This window comes from Nipponia nippon, unplaced genomic scaffold (assembly GCF_047370975.1).
Source record: "Nipponia nippon isolate SJK-2023a ecotype South Korea unplaced genomic scaffold, ASM4737097v1 scaffold_5, whole genome shotgun sequence".
NCBI classification, from domain to species: Eukaryota; Metazoa; Chordata; class Aves; order Pelecaniformes; family Threskiornithidae; genus Nipponia; species Nipponia nippon.
The window spans coordinates 100,780,696-100,801,236 of NW_028262369.1; the positions used below are offsets into that span (position 1 = coordinate 100,780,696).

Below are 20,541 nucleotides of genomic sequence, written 5' to 3' on the forward strand. Positions count from 1 at the left end.
CAGTTAAGCTAAAGGAATTCGACTTTGCCAGAAAAGGGAAATGTTGAAAATTTTCCGTGTATAAACAAGGAAATTCTTAATGTGTTTAAAGGCAGTGAAAGCAGTTGTGACTAAATGAAGTTTTCTGCAAACCTTAGGACTGAATCTTGGGATATTTACAAAATACAACATGCACTTTTTAAAATACAGCTTTTTTTTTAAGTATATGTTTAATAAATCCTACCCTGAAAGCTGGTAAATCCTTAAGCACTTCTGTGCAAATGGTAGAATGACTAAGATGTTCCACCATTTATTTCTTTGCAAATATATGCTAACTGTTTTTCAGTATTTAAATATAGAGAGACCGAACAACACAACTTTGGGAAGCAGGTCCATGTGGAGTTCATTAGCTCAGGTGGTTACATACCATGTAGGATGAGTTTATTTGATCTCTCCAGACGTGATGAACTCTTGTGCATAGGTCTTTGAAAATAACCCACCCTGATAGGTAGGGTATATAAAATGTTCCTGCTTCAGACCTTTAAGGAAGGCGGAACAAAAGTTACGAATGCGAACAAAAGCTATGAATCATCTTGCTACTGATGCTAGTATCTGTCAGTAGTAGCTATACGTGGCAAATACTCTCATGCAAGAAGTTGCTGAGTTTCAAGGGAGTGAAAGTGTGGAGAGATTCGCGCCCCCCCCCCCCGTCTTTTTGCTTTTTGGAGGGGATTCCCTCGGTAATGAAGTATTTTGTGAAAGATTAGGAATGAAGTAAACTGTTGTGTGTGTCTGCGCTCCCAACTCTACATAACCTAGCGTTTGTATTTTATAAGCCTGATCTTGTTTTGGAGTCCTTCATTTATAAAAAAGCTGATCATACAAATTCTTAAATCAAGGGACTTTCTGCCCCTTCCCTTCGTGCTCTGAGTATGAGGCGATTGTATGAAATGTCTTGGGTATGTAAAGACAAACAGTTGAACTGGTGGGAGGGCAGCACCCATTTTAAAATGTATTCGACGTGAGCTGGGGTGGGGGATCCAGTTTTGTAAGCAGCTAACGTGATCTTTGATTGCATAAACAAAAGAGCGTCGAGGTTATTTTCCTTCTTATGTGACATTATTAATATACTTGGATAACAAGTTCACATCTGGGGTATCTGTATTGAAACCAGAAATGATAGTTGAAGGTTTTAAAAGGCCTTCAAATCTTTAAAAAAAAAAAACAAAAAAACAAAAAACAAAACAAAACAAAAAAAACAAAACAAAACCGCCACCCACCCCCAAACAACGAACAGGTGGTTTCAGGGCAGAATTTAAAAATTGGAACCAAGAAAATCTAAAGCTGAATTGTTTACCAAAGCAAAACAATTGCAATGGTTGAAAGTGTTTCTGAAATCTTTGTGAATGATTTTATTTAAGCTTAGCTGTGGAGAAGGAGGAAATACGGTGTGCTTAGAAAAGATAAGACGCCAGCATTACCGGAAAATATCCTATTAATACAAATATCTTTAAAAAAAAACAAGATCCAATATCCCATGTCTGTTTAAAGGGATGAGGAAATGTAAACGTACAGTATTGCTGTTCAATTTGATCGGTCGTCTTGAAGTACAAAAGACAGGCATGAAGACGTCTTTTATGAGAGGCTGAAATGCTTCTGGATATATGTCAGAAAGCTTCACGATATGTACAAATAAGCTGTTTTGTTTTGTTTTTAAATAACACATAGTTTATTTGTAATCAGTATTTCTGAGCTGTAGTATTTGGTTCGTTTCCTCAATGGTGCAACTACACACCTTTGTGGAACTTGAATGATGTTGTAAAGTAACCAAGGTATTGGCTTTAGAATTACTTAAGACGACAGTTTATTTTTTGGACCTTTCGGCTTGCAAATGAACAGTAAATTTCACTGTGTTTGCTTTCCTGTTCAGAGCCTTTCTTGGTTAGGCTTCTTGGCTGTAACTGACGTATCAGAAGGTGAGTCTCCTTGGAAGTGGTTGTCTGCCGCTTTTGCGTATCATTTACAGGGGAGAAGGAAGGAAGTGGCCTTCGCTTCCAGGTAACAGGCAACTTTTGTATCTACACTGAACACGGCTGAATAAGCAACCCTCTCACATGCCACGTCCGTTCTGTGTTGGAGTAGATCCTTGAAGAACCATATGCGCAGTAGGGAAGTTGGCCTCAATTCCAAAAGGAGAAAACCTAGGATGGAATTGTCCTTGATTCCTTTTATTTGATCTCTTATTACCCCCCACCTGTATCCTAAGAATAGGAATGACGTACTGTAAAATTTCAGGTCTATATCAAGCTTCTTTCTTCTGGTTAATTGAAAATTTATACTTGTCATGTTCGCAAAATAAGAAGAAAGTGAAATATAATATACAGGTTTTCAGGTGGCGGTGTTTTGGTTGTTTGTTTTTTTTTTTTCTTTTAATTGCCACTCTGTTCTAGCTATGTATGTAGAATATCATTCTCAGATTCTGAAATTCATTAACAGCTCCAGATCTCACCGTTGCATAGTGCAGACTTTCTAACGTGGCATGTTTTTTGTATGGAAAAGAAAAAAAAAATCTTTTTATTTAAAAAGCAGAGTGTAGTAAATACATTGGGACTTTTATTTTCTTTGATGTCTTAGCTTAGGAGGTTATCTGGGAGAGGGTGTTTGTGTATTTAGAGAAAATGCTTAGAGTTGTTTTTCTTTCCTTTTGGAATCTGATAATTAGAATTTTTAGATCTTGTGGTACTGGGAGGCATATAGCATTTAAAGTGAGATTGAGCGAGTTAGAATGCACTTTCTACTACAGTACAGCTAGCTTCTGTAATGTTTTTATTCCGGACCGTTCCGTGAGGTTTTCTTCAGAGGCAGAAGGCGTCCTCTCTGTAGCCCCTTGAGCTGGTTATTTACTGCCTCTGCTCGGAGCTGGATCCAAGGTGAGTTTTGTTGGAGAAAGGGAACATACTTGAACCAACCTACGAGATTCACAGTTGCATTTCCTGCCATTCCCATCACCCTCCCTCAGTATGTTAGGTACATTTCAAGGCATTTCTCTTCTTTTGAGCGTGAGTGGGGCTTATCCCTTAAAAGCAGTATGTGCAGTGTATGGGCCTACAGGACGGATAGACTCAAAGGGAGTAGCGTACCGTAAATGGTGCGGCGTGAAACGCATGCAACGCCTGTGGTCAGTGGCACGAAGTCTAGCTGAAGGCCAGTAACGCGTGGCGTACCCCAGGGGTCAATACTGAGTCTAATTCTGCTCAACATCCTCATTAATCACAGCATGGTTGAGGTTGGAAGGGACCACGGGGAGTCACCTTGTCCGACCTCCCTGCTCAAGAAGGGTTACCTGGAGCCGGTTGCCCAGGACCGTGTCCAGACAGCTCTTGAATACTCCCAGGGAGGGAGACTCCACAGCCTGCCTGGGCAACCTGTGCCAGTGCTTGGTTGCCCTCGCAGTGAGAAAGTATTCCTGATGTTCAGAGGGAACCTCCCGCGTTTCAGCTTGTGCCCATTGCCTCTTCGGCCATTGGATTCCTCTTTGCACCCATTATTTTTTCCACTGACTTTTTTTAAGCTCACATTTCTTCTCTCTTTGAGCTGCTATGGAGGGTTTCTTTTAGCACTGCACCTGTTCAAGATCCTGTAAGTGTTGCGGTTTATTATTACTGTATTTTTCTTAAGAAAGATCCAGTTCTCTTGCAACGATGTAGTTGTCTTCACTTGCAGTAGGCTGCCCCCTCCGATGATCGGCTCTGTGAAACCAAGCTCTTTCATAATTACCCTCTTGTGGTTTTGGTTCTGGTTGCATTACACCACTAAGCTGTATCACTTTGGGGGGAAAAAAGGCATCCCGTGGTCTCTAGGGCAGAGCTAGATGAGACGTGCTCTGGGAACGTCAGCAAGGCTTCAGGTAGACTTCCTTCCTTGTTCATGTGGTGATAGCAGCTGAATTTTAATAAAGTCACTATTGTTCTGCAAGACTTAAAGAGATTTTAAAATGCTTGTAAGTAAAATTTATCATGCAACATACCAACAATATACAACACTGAATAATTTTAGAGGGAACATTAACGTTTCAAAGCCAGGCAGAAGTTAGAGAATACCAAATGAAGAATGTCTCTGCAGCTCTAATTAGACTTCCCATTATTCTACATATATATTATATTTCAGCCTTGAATTATGTGATTAAACACTTTTCTTCACTAAATGCTCTAGCTGGACCTGTGAACGCCTGCTAGTAGCGTTAAAAGCTGCAATACCCTTGAGTGCAATTACCTAAATTGCAATGTACTAAAATGAGCTGAGAAAATTTTCATTTTAAGAAACTGTCCAATTACATACAAAAATGGGTTCCAAAGAACGCAAGACCTTCAAATTGTAATATTAAGGTGAAATTTATATATCTAGGTTTCTGGAACAAATGACTAGTGTCTGAATATGAAGCATAAAGTCTGTGCTAGTTCCAAACTCATAGAAGGACCGCTATCTTGAGGTGTGAAGTGGCTGGAAGGATTTGAGATGAGTCAGAACAGTTGTTTTCAGATTTTTTTTTTTAAGAGTTTTGTACTAAAATTAGAAATATCCTTTTTAAAATGGTGATCAAGAACATGGGAAAGGGAACAGTGGGGCTGGAGCCCACTGTTTGCTGGAAGAAATAACAATGAAGGCTTCTAAAAGTTTGGCTGATAGGTACGAAATGTGTATCGCAGCTGTCCTGTAACAGTACTGTACTTCACACAGTTGCGTGATTCGGGAAACATCAAAGAAGCCTGGTCTTTGAGCAAAGAACATTCACTGCAGCACTTCTAATTATTTGTATAGCCAAAGTACATGCCGTGCACACTGGACATGCATGTTTTTACAGCCATTGCAGCCTACGTGATATGCACAAGGAGGAAGCTATTCTGAAAAAATACTTAGTAAACTTGGGAAGTGAATAATTCAGATATTAGGAAAAATACATTTAAGGTGTTTGAGCAGTCTTTTGTCTCTGTGTAGCACAGTGGCCTTGTGGTAGAGCCAGGAGCAAACAGAGCTTTCCTGGGCCCCGGTCGGCGCGCTGGGGACAAACAAGGTTTTACTTTGTTGGTGGACGGCCTTTGCACCGCATGAGTGGACGTGCTTACATCGTAAAAGTTTCTAGCACAATTTGTGGGCAAAAGCAGCACAAATTTGGGTTGCCCTCACAGTTTTGGCATCATTTACATATGTATAAACCATTTTTGTTTAATCTGCAAATTTTAATCTTGTGCTGTTATGAGAAGTCATATTTTTAAATACCTTTTTCCATACTTAATAAAGACCAGTATTTTATAGGGATAGAGGAAAGTTAGCTCTCTGTGACATTAGAATATCTGTAATAATTCAGAGAATGCTTTTATATATAATTTTTAATGTAAAGTCACTCTCACCTCATACCTGTTTCAAACTATGGAAGATATTCGTAGGTTCTTGATTTGTTAATACTGTTTGAACATGGATTTGAGGTCCAAAAATATAAAGTTTTTACATTACTTTCTCAAAAAAAAAAAAAAAAAACCAAAACAAACTCCACAAAAGCACCAGACTCTATTTTATAAAAAAAATATATTCTTTCTCATGCACTAAATTTCTATAAGAGATATCAGTTGTTGAAGAAAGGAAAGCTGCTTAAATCTTCAGAGTTTGAACCCTTTTTTTAGTATGTTTTTCCTTCTTATGTACAGTTTCGTCACTGGCTATTTGGTAAGCAGTTAGGGCTCTACGATGAACCCTTCTGTAGCCTGTGTATTCCTCTCGGCTGACGTCTGACAGCACGGAGAAGAGGTGTGGGAAGGGCTCCTGGGAGGTGGGTTAGGACATCCCCCAGCTTACAGGTCTGATCCATCGGAAGGATTTCTGTTATTAAACAACTTTTGATAGAATTGGAAGAAAAATAAGCTTTACAGTTCAATCTTTTTTCATGCCTGAAGCAGAAGCTTGTGAAGTTTATGGCATGTCTTGTGGTTTTTGTTTTGGTTTTGTCCCCATCCACTGACGACTGTCACGCGAATGAAATACCTTAACTTGCCTGGGTCTTTCATCCTCAGCATAACACCCCTTACTCCAGCCGCAACCAGTTGTGTGCTTTTTTTCTTGCAGATGTCTGTTTCAGGGATAAATATTCCACTCTTTCCTTATGGGCTGGCAGTTTTCCTGTAGTTTGTTGTCTGTACTTCTAGGAAGTTTTTTCTTAGAGTCTAAACTAAACTTTGTCTGCTGCAAATTACTTGGTCTATCAAGAGATGATACGTAGGATAGATTGCTCCCTTCTGTGTAACACTTTTAAAATATATAACAGGCTAATGTGGTTAGGTCTCTCCTTAAGTCTTCTGCTCTTAAAAATAAACAACCTTTTCAGTCTCTTAAGTTGCAGTGTCTAGACCTCTGATCTCTGGCCTTGGCTTCTCCATTCCCTCCACCTGGTCCAGGTCTAAATTCTGGTGCCCACGATAGGACGTAGGCTCCTCCAGAGGCCTCATTAATACCAGAGAGAGTGGAATGATGACTTTCTTTGTTTTAACAGTGTTGGTCTTCTTACAGCTTAATGAGTGGTTTATTTTCTCCTGTCGTCAGATGGGCTGTTTCCAGCTGACCATGTCTGAGTCTCTCAGAAGAGTCATTCTTCCTTTTTTTGTAACAGCGTACCTGAGGACGTGACTTGTCGTTTTTCCTTGTTACTGCTTTTTGTGAAAGCTGTTCTGTGAGGGAGAAGTGCTGCTTTTTTCCTTTGCGAAGCTAGGAGGCATGAGTATTGGGGAACACGTGATGAGCGAGAGTGGAGATGCAGTGCTTGGCTATCTTTCTCATCCCCCCAGTAACTGGCTGTCGGGGAACATGAAGTATATGGTGTATCAGTGGAAGTAACCAGGGCTGCAGGTAAATTTTGGTTAAGGTTGTTCCGTTTTAAACTTCTTTTTCTAGTTGTCAGTGCTGTTTGTTAATCTCAAAATTCTTTGCTGTTGTGTATTGTCTCTCTATCTAGCTCGGTCAGACAAGCAAGGAAGGGAGATGTTCCCTCATGTTGCATTTAGATGTTCCCTCATGTTGCATTTAGATGTTCCCTTCTCATGATCTTGTGGTTGAATTTTAGGAGATATTTTCTTCTTCGCCCCCCCCCCAATGAACGTTGTTCAGAGGAGTGTTGTTCACCGTGTTCTTTCAATCCAGCTTTTCCTACGTTGCTGGACAGATGTGTTGAGAGCTGGCACATAGCCTTTTCCTGTAGAATACGATTGATATCGAATCACTGATATTATAAGCACATAGAGTATATGTTTAAAAAAAACCGCTTCACTCTTCCAATTGGCATTCAACATTCTAGTACCGTATAGTGATGCTTATTTTCAGAAATATATTTATGCTTTGTATTCCACAGATAATCATAATTTGCTTCCTTTTAGTTTATTTAATTTTTCAGTTAGATGATCTAATTTTGGGGTTTTTTGTTGGCTTTTTCAAGTTTTTTAATGCTGAAACTGGGGAGGGCTGCTTAGTTTACATTCTTTGGGAAACACCTGAAAATACCGCAGAACTTGCTTTACTCCTGTAGTTTGCAAAGAGATAGTATTAGCAGAGCGTCTTTTTTTTCTGTGTGTAGTCCTTGGCAGATACTTCACTTTGCTGCTTGCTTGCCCTACGGTGTGTGATACTAAGGAGTGTAACTCGTCAGTACGACTTGCTTGAGATGTTACCCTGCCGCATGAAAAGCAGCCGTTTGTGTGCACAGCTGTACCTGTATGGACGTGACCCAGGGATTTGTGCGTTGAATATAATACAGGCTGTGGAAACCTTCCAGCTTTCTAATTGGTATTAGTTGTGTGCGCTTCAGGTTATTCATAGAAGCTTAAGAACTCTGCTGTACTGATTTTTCTTTTTCTGCTTTATTTCATAAAAAGAAGTGAACTTTCTGAAGAATCCATTTTTTTTGGATGCAAGATTTTTGCTTTTCCTGTTGATTTCATGTGGGTGTTATGGCAATCTGTTACACAAGACAGCATAGTCAGTACTTTTTTTTTTTTCTTCTTGTTGCATATTCTGTACTGCAAGTTTTCTGAAATGAGATATCTTTGGAATTTTTCAATAGAGAAAACAAACAAAATTAGAATTTATAGATGCTTCAGAAAGCTTTTTGAGAAAGAGGTGCTCTTCATAATTCCTTTCGTTCCATTTTCCTTGCTTTGTATCTGAAGATAGTTGTCTGAAACAACTTAACTGTCTTCCAGGTTTACATCCCTGATATATTTTTCTTATCATTAATAATCTTCTGAAATCTGCAACTGCTGCTCACTTGAAGGTGATTGTTAAATTTGAGATGCGGAAGACAGAAATGCGCGTGCTCGCAGGCATGGATATGTGGGCGCATAGGCATGCTCGCAGCAGTGCAGTGATTTAGGGAATTCGTTCTGCTTTTTCTGCATTGGTCAACAGCGTGTTGCATACAGGCGAAGAACGGTTGCGTGGTGATAGCATGTCCCGTTGTCGCCCGTCTGTTGCACGCTCCTGCAGTGTGCGGTCTCCAGCCGACAGCAGGTTTCTCACGTGTCGCCTGCTCCCCAGCTATGCTGGAGACTCCGGTCAGGAGTTAGACCTTTATTCTGTTTTGGTTTTGCCATAGTGCCTTAAAGTAACTTACAGGGGTTTAGCCTTATAACCTTAATTATATGTGGAATGTGGAGAATGCTGTATTATTTTTCTGCATAAGAAGACAGTGAACTCTAATTGCTTAGCTCAAGTATTAAAACATTCCTTGTGCGTCAGGACTTTGCTTAACCAAGCTACGTTGTAAAAAATAAATGTAACTACTAAAAAGTTTCTTCTGATTCCTTCACTGTTTTATTTGTATTGATCCTATCTTTATTTTCTTCGGTTTTGCGTGAATGGATGTTATTAATGTTGCATTTATTTTTGTTTCTTTCTGTTATCCTTTAGGAGCAACATTTAAAATGTTAAAGGCAGTTTTAAAAAAGAGCCGAGAGGGTGGAAAAGGGAACAAGAAAGACTCAGGTATGAATATTAATAAAATATTTTATGAGATGAGTTGTGCATTATAAATCGAGCAATTAAATTTATTCTGTTGCAGCAGCGATGCCCCATCTTTAGGGCAGCGGGTGACTCCGGTTGCTGACGCCAGCTGCAGGGGGGTCTGTAGGCCACCGGCCCTCCCCGCCGCTTTGGCCGGACTGCTTACAGGCAGAGCAGGAGGAGCAGGTCTGAAGCTTCCCGGAAGGTGTATCCAGTGCGCTTGTTCCTGAATCGCTGCCGGGAAGGACAGAGGAGAGCAGCTTGCTCTTGGTTCTTGCCGTAGAAATACTGAGAGCAGGCTGTGTGTATTGTCCTGCCAGCTTAAACATGGCCCAAGGCCAGAGGTTGAGAACCCTGAAGTACAGAAATAGATTTTAAATTACTTATTTGATTATATTATAGAAAAAAAAACTATTATGGACGATAGAACTTTTATTATTCATGTATTTAGAAAAAAATTATTGAAAATAAATTTTGTGAAAAGTTTTTAAGGTGGTTATCAAACTTCATCGTGTTCTAGCTTTTGCTTTAACTACAGAGATTTTTGAAGGTAAAATTAATCATCAACGAATTTTACTTTTAAAAAAAATAAAGCTTATTTTACTATTAATCATAAATTTAGTAGGCCACTGCTTATCTGTATTGCCTTTCAGGAAGAAGGGTAACTAAGGACTCTGCCATTTTCAAGGGCAGAGAAGGACCAGCAATGCCCTTTGAGAGGGAGTAATAGTTACTGAAGTGCAGGTGTTGGCGGCTGAGTATTAAACCTGCCTGCTCTGCGCAGGTCATGCCGACGTCTTTGCTGCGCTGGCTAGAAAGCTAATAGACCTGAGTGACAGTTACCTTTTCTTCACAGTTACATTTTTAACTTCAAACTATTATTGTAGACTAATACATCTGATTTTTTTTATGAGTTAGATCCTGAATTATCTGTAAGAGTGAATTTGTGCTCTTTGGCAACACAAATTTGTTAGTACCAGAATAAAAAAAAGTAAAAACAAATATTCCTTTGATGTATTAAGTACAGAATGTAATATGGACTACCACATTCACATTCGTCAGAACCTTTAAAACAATGAAGTCATGTTTTCTTTGACAAGCAAGTTGTATACGTATCTTGCATTGTAGCTTTTAAAACTGTACTGAGTTACACTGAGCCCTACACGGGGAGGGTATCTCAAGTGTTCTTTTGCAAAAAGCAGTTCTGTGTTCATCTGGCAGATAATGTGTTCTTCAGGAAATTCTTGTGGGCTTCTGAAGTTTAGACTCTACCACGTTTCTTTCTAAGTGACTGAATGATGAGAGCTGTCCTCAAAAGAAAAAACACTGACAGTAGATCAAAGATGCACAGAAGTGATCACAGAGCAAGACGAAAGGCATCCTGTTAATTTTGTATGTACTGCTGACTTGAAGTTACCAGCTGGAGTTGTTTAAACATAGTGGGCTAAAGATTCCTGTGGTGAGGCTTTCATTGGTACATTTTTCCTTAAAATACTAGATGGAAATTGGTTTAAGCTCAAAAGGAAAATCAGGCTGTTTGGAACGGAGCTTTGACCAGGCTATGATTAAAATCTGAAGCTTGAAAATCCTTTTTCCTTCAGGTCAGAAAACACATTTTTTTATTTTAGGATCTCATCACATCTGTCTGGATTAATGTATGCAAAAGAAAGGATTTTCTCCCTTTGTTTTTACAAACACAGTGCTGCTGTATTTTTGAACACCAAGGGGAGTGTTAAGAGTGTGGGAGTTTTTTTGGGTTTGTTCTTGGTTTGGGTTTTTTGCTTTGTTTTGTTTGTTAAGCAAAGCTCTAGAGTTTCGCGTATGAATTGAATGTTACGGGAACCAAGTATTGGGAAAAATCGGCGGGTAACGCCTGGCTGGTGAAAGCTAGAGTAAGGAGGAGTGCAGGAGCTGCTTTTGAAAGGAATTAATTAATTTATACAGTGGATTCCAGAGATTCTGGCTTATTTTGTATTGGAAGATGTTGTGAAAAGTTTGAAAAAAATGTGTGCATTCCGTTCTGTGTTACATACAGGAGTTCCTGTGAAGTTGTGTTCAGTTTAATAGTTTTCTCTTCTGTTCCGAAGGACCTGCCAGTTCTTTCAGGGGTAAGACATTTCCCAGCTCTTAGAGAAGATGTGAAGCCAGGCAAAGAACGGTGGTCATTGTAGAGCTTATTTTTTTGCTTGCTTGTCTCCCTGGTCCTTAAACTCCAAACAAAGAGAAATGGAAATTTTTTTAGTTCTAGAGTTGTCCCAGTTCATGGCCCTTGGGGTCCTTAACAACAACAGCAGCTCCTAAAATTTACTCTCTAAAGAACTATGAAGAGAGTGAAAATGCATGCTAATGGTGGAAGCTGACTTGAGAGACAGTTAATGTGGAAACATCCATCCTTCTAGCCACTATTTAAGAGAGTAATGCAATAGTAAATTTAGATGCTTCTCTCAGCTTCACCGGCACATAGATTTGATTTTTTTGCTGATGAAGTTTTGAAAAAGTTTTCAGGTTTCTCAGAGCTTGAGAAGGTAGCAGGAAGTAGATGAGAGAGCGCAGCTCAGTACTGCCGGACTGAACCCGATTAGGAGGGCTTCTGGGATCTTTTTTCGGTATATACCCAGTGTAGGAATAATGCTGAACAGCCAGAAGGTAGTAAAATGTTAAGCTGCCATAGCCGTTTCAGAATCGCCTGTCTGAATGTGCTTGCGGGCTTGCCCTAAGGTGGGTGGGCAAATCCATCACACTCCGCGTCCCAGGAGAGAGGGGAGAGGCGCTGAGGTGTGGAGTTGCAGCTGAGGAGCGGTGACTCCCGAAAGCTCTCTCCTGGCCGCGGGTGATTGCTTCGCTCTAGCCGAAGTCAGAGTGGAGGAGGTTTAGGCTAAACTGCAATCGCTTGTTCTTAAACTGAAGTAACCCCTGTTGTCCCATGGGTTCGCTTGTGCATAAAAGGAGCGCCTGGAAGTCTGCGTAATGCGCATCGGAGCGGGATGGTTCCTGTGGCACTGAATGGAAGTTCCTGTTTGTGCACAAACAGGATCTTACTGGTTTTACATCTGTTAGCCTTGCGGAACCAGGGCAAATAGGAATGGGTTTTTTTTCCTCGATTGAAGGCACAACTGTAGGTATTAAAAAGCCCGTAAGAGGGTTAAAGAACAAAAAGCAGTTGGGACTGTTTTTTTAAAAATAGCTTGTATGGATTTTAATGTTAGAATTTCCTCATTTGCCCTGACATAAGGGCTTAAGAGCTGAAGATGCACATAGTCTTTTTGAAATCTAGCTGCTGAGTATGTTAATTACAATTTTTAATAGCTTTTTAAATTAAGGGTTATCTTGAAAAAGAGGGTTGCAAGAATTAGGGTTGATGCTTTTGGGAGAGAGACTGAAGTGCTATGCTAAAGACTGGTAGAGGGTCTTCATATGAACAAGTTCTGCCCTCATCAGGTGGAAGACTGTCATGTGGGAATGTCGCTTTTGGATGGAAAAACGGTGCCTTAGGCTACTCCAGTAGCAGTATGCTAGCGATACGTAGTTGAGCTCAGATCCTGCAGTTGCTTCAGTAATAATTCTTTCTTCTCCAATTGTTTTATTAAACTGGGTTTATTTAGATGTGGCTGGGAGGCATTGATAGGTAGGTGGCTGCTGTAGGATTAGATAAAATCTAAATGAAGCAAAATTTGTGTGCTTAAACATGCACGTACGTAATGACGTACATGATTGTATATCAGTATGTGCAAACATACGTGAATGTAGATGAGAAGAGAGCAGCGTTGACAGCATGTTGTTTATGCATGGAACAACTTTTCAAAACAAAACTTACTGAACTTACTTCTAAACATGGATTTGAAGACAGGGTAGTTGATACCGTATTTAGGTAAACTGATGTGCCAAAGGAACAGAATTTCAGACAAAGCAATTTGTTGAACCAGGCATCCAACTTTTTCTGCATCCAGCTTTTTTTTCAGGTTTTCTGCAGTATGAAGCAGCCTGTCTTTACACCCCTTCAGACATAGTTATTTCTGTTGTATGGAAATAAGTATCTGTAAGTTGATTTCTGTTTTGTCGTGTCCCCCTTCCTTCCATTAAAGTGGTACATACTCGGTCAAGGGAAAAAACCCACAGTCTGCAGCTGTCACGTTAAAGTAACAGAAAACCATTTGGTGAATGTTTGGAACCAAGCAGGAAGAGGGCAAACAGGAACGTTAATTTTTGTGTCCTGGAAAGTAATCTGTGGTTTTATACTGTCTCGTGTACACTGAGCTGGAAATGGACAGCAATTACTCTCTCAGTTTCCCATTGTTTCGCAAGGTTTTCATTCAGTCTCGGAAACAAAATAAAAATTTGATATTTTCTCCTCTTTGGCAGGTTATGATCATCAAATAAATGTTATCTCTTTAAACTCCGAAAGAGTTTCCAAGTCCTTTAGAGATTCCTTAGGAGGTGTCTTTCTAGTAAGAAGCAAGCTGCTTAGCTCGTCTTCTTGACGGGAGTCCGTTAGTGTAACTCTGCTGAGGCCCTAGGAGCTCTGCTTAGGGCACACATTTTCTTTCCTTATTCTTTGCCTTTTGCCTGTGTTTTGTTAATGGACTTCCTTTTCTGGATTTAAGATAATCTTGTCTCTTTGTCTTTATTTCTACCCTGTGTTTCTTTCTAACTACCTTGGAAATTTCTTTCTGCTCTTTCTTCTGTGGTGTTTCCATAGCTGATTGTGGATTGTATGGTTTCCAGTTCCTTTCCTTGAGGTTTTTGAGTTCACCTCTGTAGCCACTGGGAGATTCTCTGCCTCTGCAGGCGTCTCTTGGAGGGAGCTGACCTTTCTTGTTTTAGCATAGCACAGAAACGTCGTATCTTAGTGTCACAATTCAAGAACTCAGAGCCAGAAGACTGTTGTTCGAACTCAGGTTCTGCAGGGTTACGTGCAAGTCTTGTCTGTGTCCATGACGAGGTGATAGTAGAAAGACCATACATAATAAGCTCCGGAATATAAACAAAAAATATTTTTCAATTATGATTGTTTTAGAAGTTCTACTCAGCTACTCATTCTTAAATGCTTAAAAATGCTTCAGAGAGAGACTTGTATTAGTGTTTCCTGTTGGTTTTATAGGCGGCCAGCTGCTTTGCCGTATATAATTATGTTTGTTTTCTTTAACTGCCCTAAAGCCAGCAACTTGCCTGCGTTCTGGGAATCTGCTTTTTTTTTTTCACTTACTAAGCGAAAGATGTTTCAATATAAAATACTTGTAATATATTTCAACTTAAAAAGAAAAGAAAAGAAAAAAAAATCCTGTATGTTAAATTTCTACAGAACATGCTCAGTTATTTCAGATGGCTTTTTAGTAGCATGAGCATTGTCGTTCTGTTGACCCAATATCAGGCCTGAAGGAACATGAATAATGGAAGTATTGTGCTTAATTTGCAGTATTCTTCCTGCACTAAATCCCATCAGAAGTTTAACATCAAATGTAGTACATGGTATGCATGAGAACTTCGTTGATTTCAGTAGAAATTAATGTGGTAAGTAGTTGGGACTTTTAGGTTTTTCAGCTTAAAGGTTTGTTAGACATTCATGTAGTGCTCAGATAACAAGGGACAAATTATTCTGTCAACAAAAAATAACGTTTAGAATGTAATACTATAGCGCTTTAAAGGTAGAGAATCTGGAGAAATGAGATAAATCTTTTTGATTTCTGGATGATGAAATAAAAGGTATTGAACTGCTTACGTATTCGTTTGCGTTGTAATTTCAGTGATTGTCTTTGTACTCAATTTTTTTTTTTTTTATTTAGGCTACAAAAAAGTTCCATGTTAATAAATCTTTCTTGGATCTTGTTTGATTCTCCTGTAGATCAGACTTAATTTTCTACAATACTCTCTTGAGACTTAGTTTCCTTTGTTTTTCCTTCTTGTATTCCAGTATCTTTAGATAAGTATCTTTAGATAAGTGTCTTTGACCTAAATATGAGTGTACAAAGTTCTTGAATGTTAGGACAGAATGGATGCTTTTATTCCTGCATTATGTTCTGTTGTAGATTGGCATACTTTCAGTTATTTTGTTTGTATGCCTTGCTCTTTATCAACATTTTGTACTAAACAGGATGGGTGAAATCTGTGAATTTGAAATTTCTTTCTTTTTTTACATATGATCAGATACAATTAAGGCATTGAAATTATACTTAGTATTCTTTTTGAAAAATAAAATGGCTTTCAAAGGCACAAGCTGTGATCGCTCGTATGATGTCCTGCCATTCTTGTTTTTCTTTCTCCCTTTCCTATTAGCCCAGGCCCCTGTTACAAGCCTGACGCACAGCACTAGCGCTGCACTTTGAATGATAAACATAAATGTGCTTAAATTCACTGACACAATTTGTTTTTTGCTAATGGCAACCAAATTGCTACTTTAAAAGTGAAGCTGCTATGCAAGAAGGCCTAATCTTTTATTAAGACCTACTACTTAATCATTATTTTAAAATGAAGCGTTTTCAGAGTTATTTCCCTGGAGCTGTAAAGGTTCGACTCTCAGCTGAACCTATTTAGTTAAATGCATATTTGAATCCCACCTTTATGTCTCATTAAACATTTCTGTCTGACTAACATACTTGTAACCAAGCTGAGAGCATGAAGAGCTTCAGAGACCCTTCTGGCAAATTGAAAGGCTTGAAATCATTAAATAAAACAAGCTTGCATTTTAAAACTAAATATGCAAATTCAGTTGGCTTTTTCTGTCCAAACTCTCTATGATATTAGGCTTTGAATTTTAAGTGCAGAGGGACTTTGGTGCATAAAGTACTAGCATTAGCTGGAACATTGAACTTGTACTGGAATACTTCCAAGCTGCAGTTTGACTTTTTGTTGTTGCTCTAAAAATATCTTGCAACAGAAGAAGCATTGTTTCATGCTGAAAATATGGAGCTGTTTTTGATTATTCTGTGTTGCTTTGCCCACTTTCTGCGGTTGTTGACAGTTATTTAAGAGTTTAAACTCCTTTTTTTGCTGAGCAGTGAGTATTTAATGCGGTGAATGTCTTTTCCCAGAAGCTAATTCCAGTGATATATCCCATGTACATATAAACGGGAAAAAAAAAGAAAAAAGATCCTGCCCTTGAAACACATAAATGGAAATTACTATAGTGGTCCTAATAACCTCTGTTTATCACTGTTTTCTTTAAAAATTGCTTGTTTTTTTAAGTAAGCACTACAAGAGAACATTAGTATTTTGTGTAGTGAAAAAATAATCCAGAGTTCAGAAATAAATGCCAGAAAGTGAGCAAATAATGCCAAGTACGAGCATAGTTGGCAAAGATTGTCCATTTGGACCTTTTATTCTAACCTTTACTTGGCTTGTTTCTCACTCAGTGCGCTTCACGGCCGCTGTAACTCGGGCTGTAAGGAGTTTTCTTCCCATTCCAGGCTAGTTTCTCCCTTTTCCTGGTCTCTCCAGAGTCTCAAGAGCAAAAGAATTAAATGTTGATCTTCCCTAATGCATGTATTTTACATGACAGAAGCCTGTTTTCCTATCCCGGAAAGCTAGCTGATGAACTGCTTCGCTGAGCATGAATTTTTCCTCAACCCCTGATCAGTGTTGGTAGTAGTGTCAGTGGTTACCTTGTCCGAACTGGAAAGACCGGGTCACTTGGCTCCCCCTGTCCTCCTAGATTGCCTTCTCACTGAGTTGGACTGGCTATGTATGTACAAGTACACGCACGCGTGTAAGCGTTTTAATTTTGAAAGAGACAGATCCTTTAAAGGGCAGTTGTCAGTGTTTTGCAATTAAAATAAAGAACCTCATAGACAGTCACTGAACCACGCTACAGAGTTCTGTTTACAGTTGCCTGTCAATTCTGCTGAAAAATAGGATGGGAATGGAACATAGACAAAAACTGGCTTTTAAAATATCAAACCCACTGTTTTTGGTAATCCTTAATCAGTTTTTTTATTACTTAGACATAGTGATGCCTCGTTCTGGAAAGTGCTTTCCAGCTGTATAGCTTTCCTCATGCCATACAGCTGATTTATTTTTCCCACTCATAATTTCCTCATGAACTTGTCTGTAAAGTCTTATCTTTTCTTAACGTTTGTTACGACGGAACACGTCCTACGAAGCAGAATAAAGCTTAATAAGACTGTCAGTAATGTGTAAGCACATCTGAAAGTTGGATATTCCTGTTTGCAGAGATGGTCTTTCTTTCCATAGTGCTGCGTGTGCGTGTAGATTGGTGCGCTTTGCTACTTGTGCTGTTCTTCGAAACTCCAGTTTTCACAGAGGTACCATGGGGCGCTTGGTGTGAAGAGCGCAGAAGCCTCATGGAAAGCAGCTAGCGGAATAACCCAGCAGTAGTTACTGTCGTTACAGTCTTTTGTGTGCTCCCCATGTCAACGTGATTTAATTCTGTCTCAACTCAGACCATCATGCTTGCTCTAAAATAGCAAAGGAATTATACTTCTTAAGCTCACCTTTTCAGCTTTTTGTGGTAAGGATTCTCCAGAGAGCTTTACAGGAGTTTCAGTGATGGCTGTATATGCAGAAGTTATCACAGAATTGCAGCACCGGGGCTACCCCGGACCGCGTCCGGTCAGCTTTTGAGAGTCTCCAGAGATGGAGGCTCTGCAGCCTCCCCAGGCAACCTTTTCCACTGCTCTACCACCCTCGCAGTTTTTTAACCACAACAATACACTCGTGGCTGACAAATTTAGTGATTCCTCTATTCCAGTAGAAATGTCAGGGCAGTTTGCAGACAGAGCGATTGCACGCAGGTTGAGACTGAGCCAGCCACCAGGTTTAATGCTGGTTGTGTTCTCTTCCATAGAGAATACCGATTTCTTTTTTGTCTTTGCTGTGTCTTGATCTCTGAGGACTGTCGACATAAGCCAGCAGTGGCCTTGGTAGACACGTAGCCCTAGACCAGTCCCATTAACGTTCTCTCCTCCTAAGGATAGTTAGCAGTGGTACCGGGGTTTTTGCCACTTTCTGGTCTCCTGCCCCAAATGTTTTATAAAAGTGCAAAGTTTGCAACTGTTGTTCATTGCTCCTTTTGCTTTCCAGTTCATGCCAGACAAATCTGGTCAGAGCTGGGCTGTTACAGTCAAATTCTCATTTGTTTGGGAGGTGGTGTTGGTGCACTTCACCCCATGGTGCTTGCCAGGAACCTTTTTCAGCAGTAGGATCCTGTAGTGTTAACACTTCTTTTTGTTTTGTTTTATTTTAAAAACATCTTAAGCAGAACTGCAGAATTTAAGATTTTTCCTGCTATAGCACAATTTTATATCAGATATATTTTTTAAGTGGGTTGAAAGTCTTTTGTTTCACTTTAATAGATAGATTAAAGGAGAAAAAGACAAAATCAGCTATCTCAGAAATACATGCTGAGAGAAGCCTGTGGAACACTGTTCTGCAGTCACTGTCAATACTGAGACTTAAGGAGTCTGCACTGTCATTGTTCTAGCTTTCACTGGTTTGAGGGTTGTGGTCCTATTCCTTCGTGTTAAAATAATCTGAATTCCAACATTTGCACCAAACTCCAGTTTACATGTATTTTGGTACAGTAGTTAGCATTCTTCTGGTTTCTATTCAATGTATATTGAATGAAGAATTAGATGTGTTTTATTATGATTAATACTGACACATACACTGTAAAGGTTTTCGTTTTAGTTATCCTCTCTATTCAATAGAAGGATTAGTTTAATCTTAAAGTTCAAGTTCTCTTCTAGGATATTAGGCTCTACAAAAACATTACGTTAGTCAGCCATCCTTGTATCTTTTTGTATCTTAAGGAAGAAGAAAAAAAAGAGTAGTTTGTTAATCAGATTATGCCTTTCAGTTGCATCCCTAGGTGCAACTAAACTGGGATTTGATTTCCATTCTCAAAGCTTTTTGTGTGTGGTTTTTAAAGCTATTAAGTTGTTTCCATGGTTACTTTGACCACTGAATAAGAACTCTGGTGTTGATTGATGCTTATGAAACTTTTTTGTCTGGAGGCTACTTGGCAGTGGAAAATGTACAACTCAGAGGTTTTAAGAATAAGAAAGTGGGATTTCACAGGACCTTTCCTTATGACATTATTCAAAAACTTGTGAGAGGTCATCTTCCTCCTGTTCTAGAACTGATGTTTGTCTGTCTCACACTGGGATGGAGACCAAGAAATGTAATGTAAATTTAAAGTATTGTGCTGGTAGCTAAAATATTTGAAATTACTAACCGTTAAGTTAGTAACAAATAATTTTGGGTTTCTGTGTGCATCAGTGTGAGGCATCTGGTTATATTCGGGCATTGTAACAAGTCGTATTTTGACAGCTATTACTCATGCATTTTTCTAGTATTGTTTCCCTAATATCAAGTTGTTGTGTGGAAAGCATAATGTATTACCTTATGGATCCCACAAGCTTGTAATTTGGGGTCTGTCTTGTCATATATGTAGATCCAAGTATCTTACGGGGATTTTGCTGTAAGTTGGATGAAATGTGTGGATTTGGTCTTCAGCCCGATTTATATACAATAGAAAATGCAGGATTAGGATAAATTAAATATACAGGATAGATTCAGAGACTGAAGAAAGGATGATATAAGCATATAAAATCAAGTTTGCCATCCCACATTATCACATGTGTAATTTAACTATAGCCAGCCATAAATAACATCACTTGTGTGGGTATAGAACCTCCCTTCATGCTGTACTGCAAGAATAGGTTAAATTTTGTGGGTCAGTTTAGAGAGCCCGTAGGACCAAGAGGCAGAGGTCATCTGCCTCTGATTTTGTCCTGTAACCCTCACTGTGATACAGACCCATGATCCTATTATAAAATTGCGTATGTCTGAGGCAAGTGCTTTAATACTCAGTTGAACTGGGTTGTCTCTGTGGGAGCTTGGTACCTCGCAGTCTTAACTTGGCATGAAGCAGCTCTTCCTCCTGCTGTGACACCATTGAATGTGGTGCAGAAAGGTGAGCCTCACCCCAGCATCAGAGGCAGGCTGTATTTCCAAATCTTCTACCCAGTTCTGCCCTCCTACGCACTTACTTCTTTGTGTCCCCGCATCCCCTTTCTTTACCTCTTGCTCCCTTTCGGGGGTGAGAGTATGTTTGCTTCTGTTAGGGAGAAAGCCAGTGGGAAGGATAACCCTGAGGAGGTGCGTAGGGAGCAAGCAGCTGTCCTGCTCACCCTGTCACCGGCCTCTGACTGTTAATGGACTGGGGACTTCCTCCGCTGAAAGGAGGTTTTAGTTGCCATCAACAGATTCTTTCTCTGTGAACAGCCCCTTGAGGCCGCGTAAGGTTCTGGCATTCAAACGCCACAGGTTTCCATTTACTGTTTATTGCTAGGAGAGTTCTGGGACCATGGGGGTCTCTGGGGAGTTGTCCTCCTGGTAGAAGGTCTGGTTTGTGCCTACGGCTGGGACAGTATGCGGAGGGTTGTGGTGTATGAGTTCTGCTGGTTCCCTTCTGTTCCTGTTGTTTTTGGCTTTTGAGGTCACAAACGTGGGATTGGTCCGTTAGCTAGTGTTGCATTTAGTTAACAGTTCTCTAGAAAGGTCCTGGAG

General features: G+C 39.7%; 1 protein-coding gene across 3 annotated transcripts in view; it reads left to right on the forward strand.

The window, feature by feature from the left end:
* The window catches only part of TANC1 (tetratricopeptide repeat, ankyrin repeat and coiled-coil containing 1), a 97,892-nt gene that overhangs the window by 16,071 nt on the left and 61,280 nt on the right, over positions 1 to 20,541 (forward strand). For all 3 annotated transcript variants that reach the window (XM_087732963.1, XM_087732965.1, XM_087732964.1), the window contains one exon: positions 8,926 to 9,000. In XM_087732963.1, coding sequence (XP_087589089.1) covers positions 8,940 to 9,000 — 61 coding nt within the window. In that variant the 5' untranslated portion in view covers positions 8,926 to 8,939. The remainder of the gene's footprint in view (positions 1 to 8,925; positions 9,001 to 20,541) is intronic.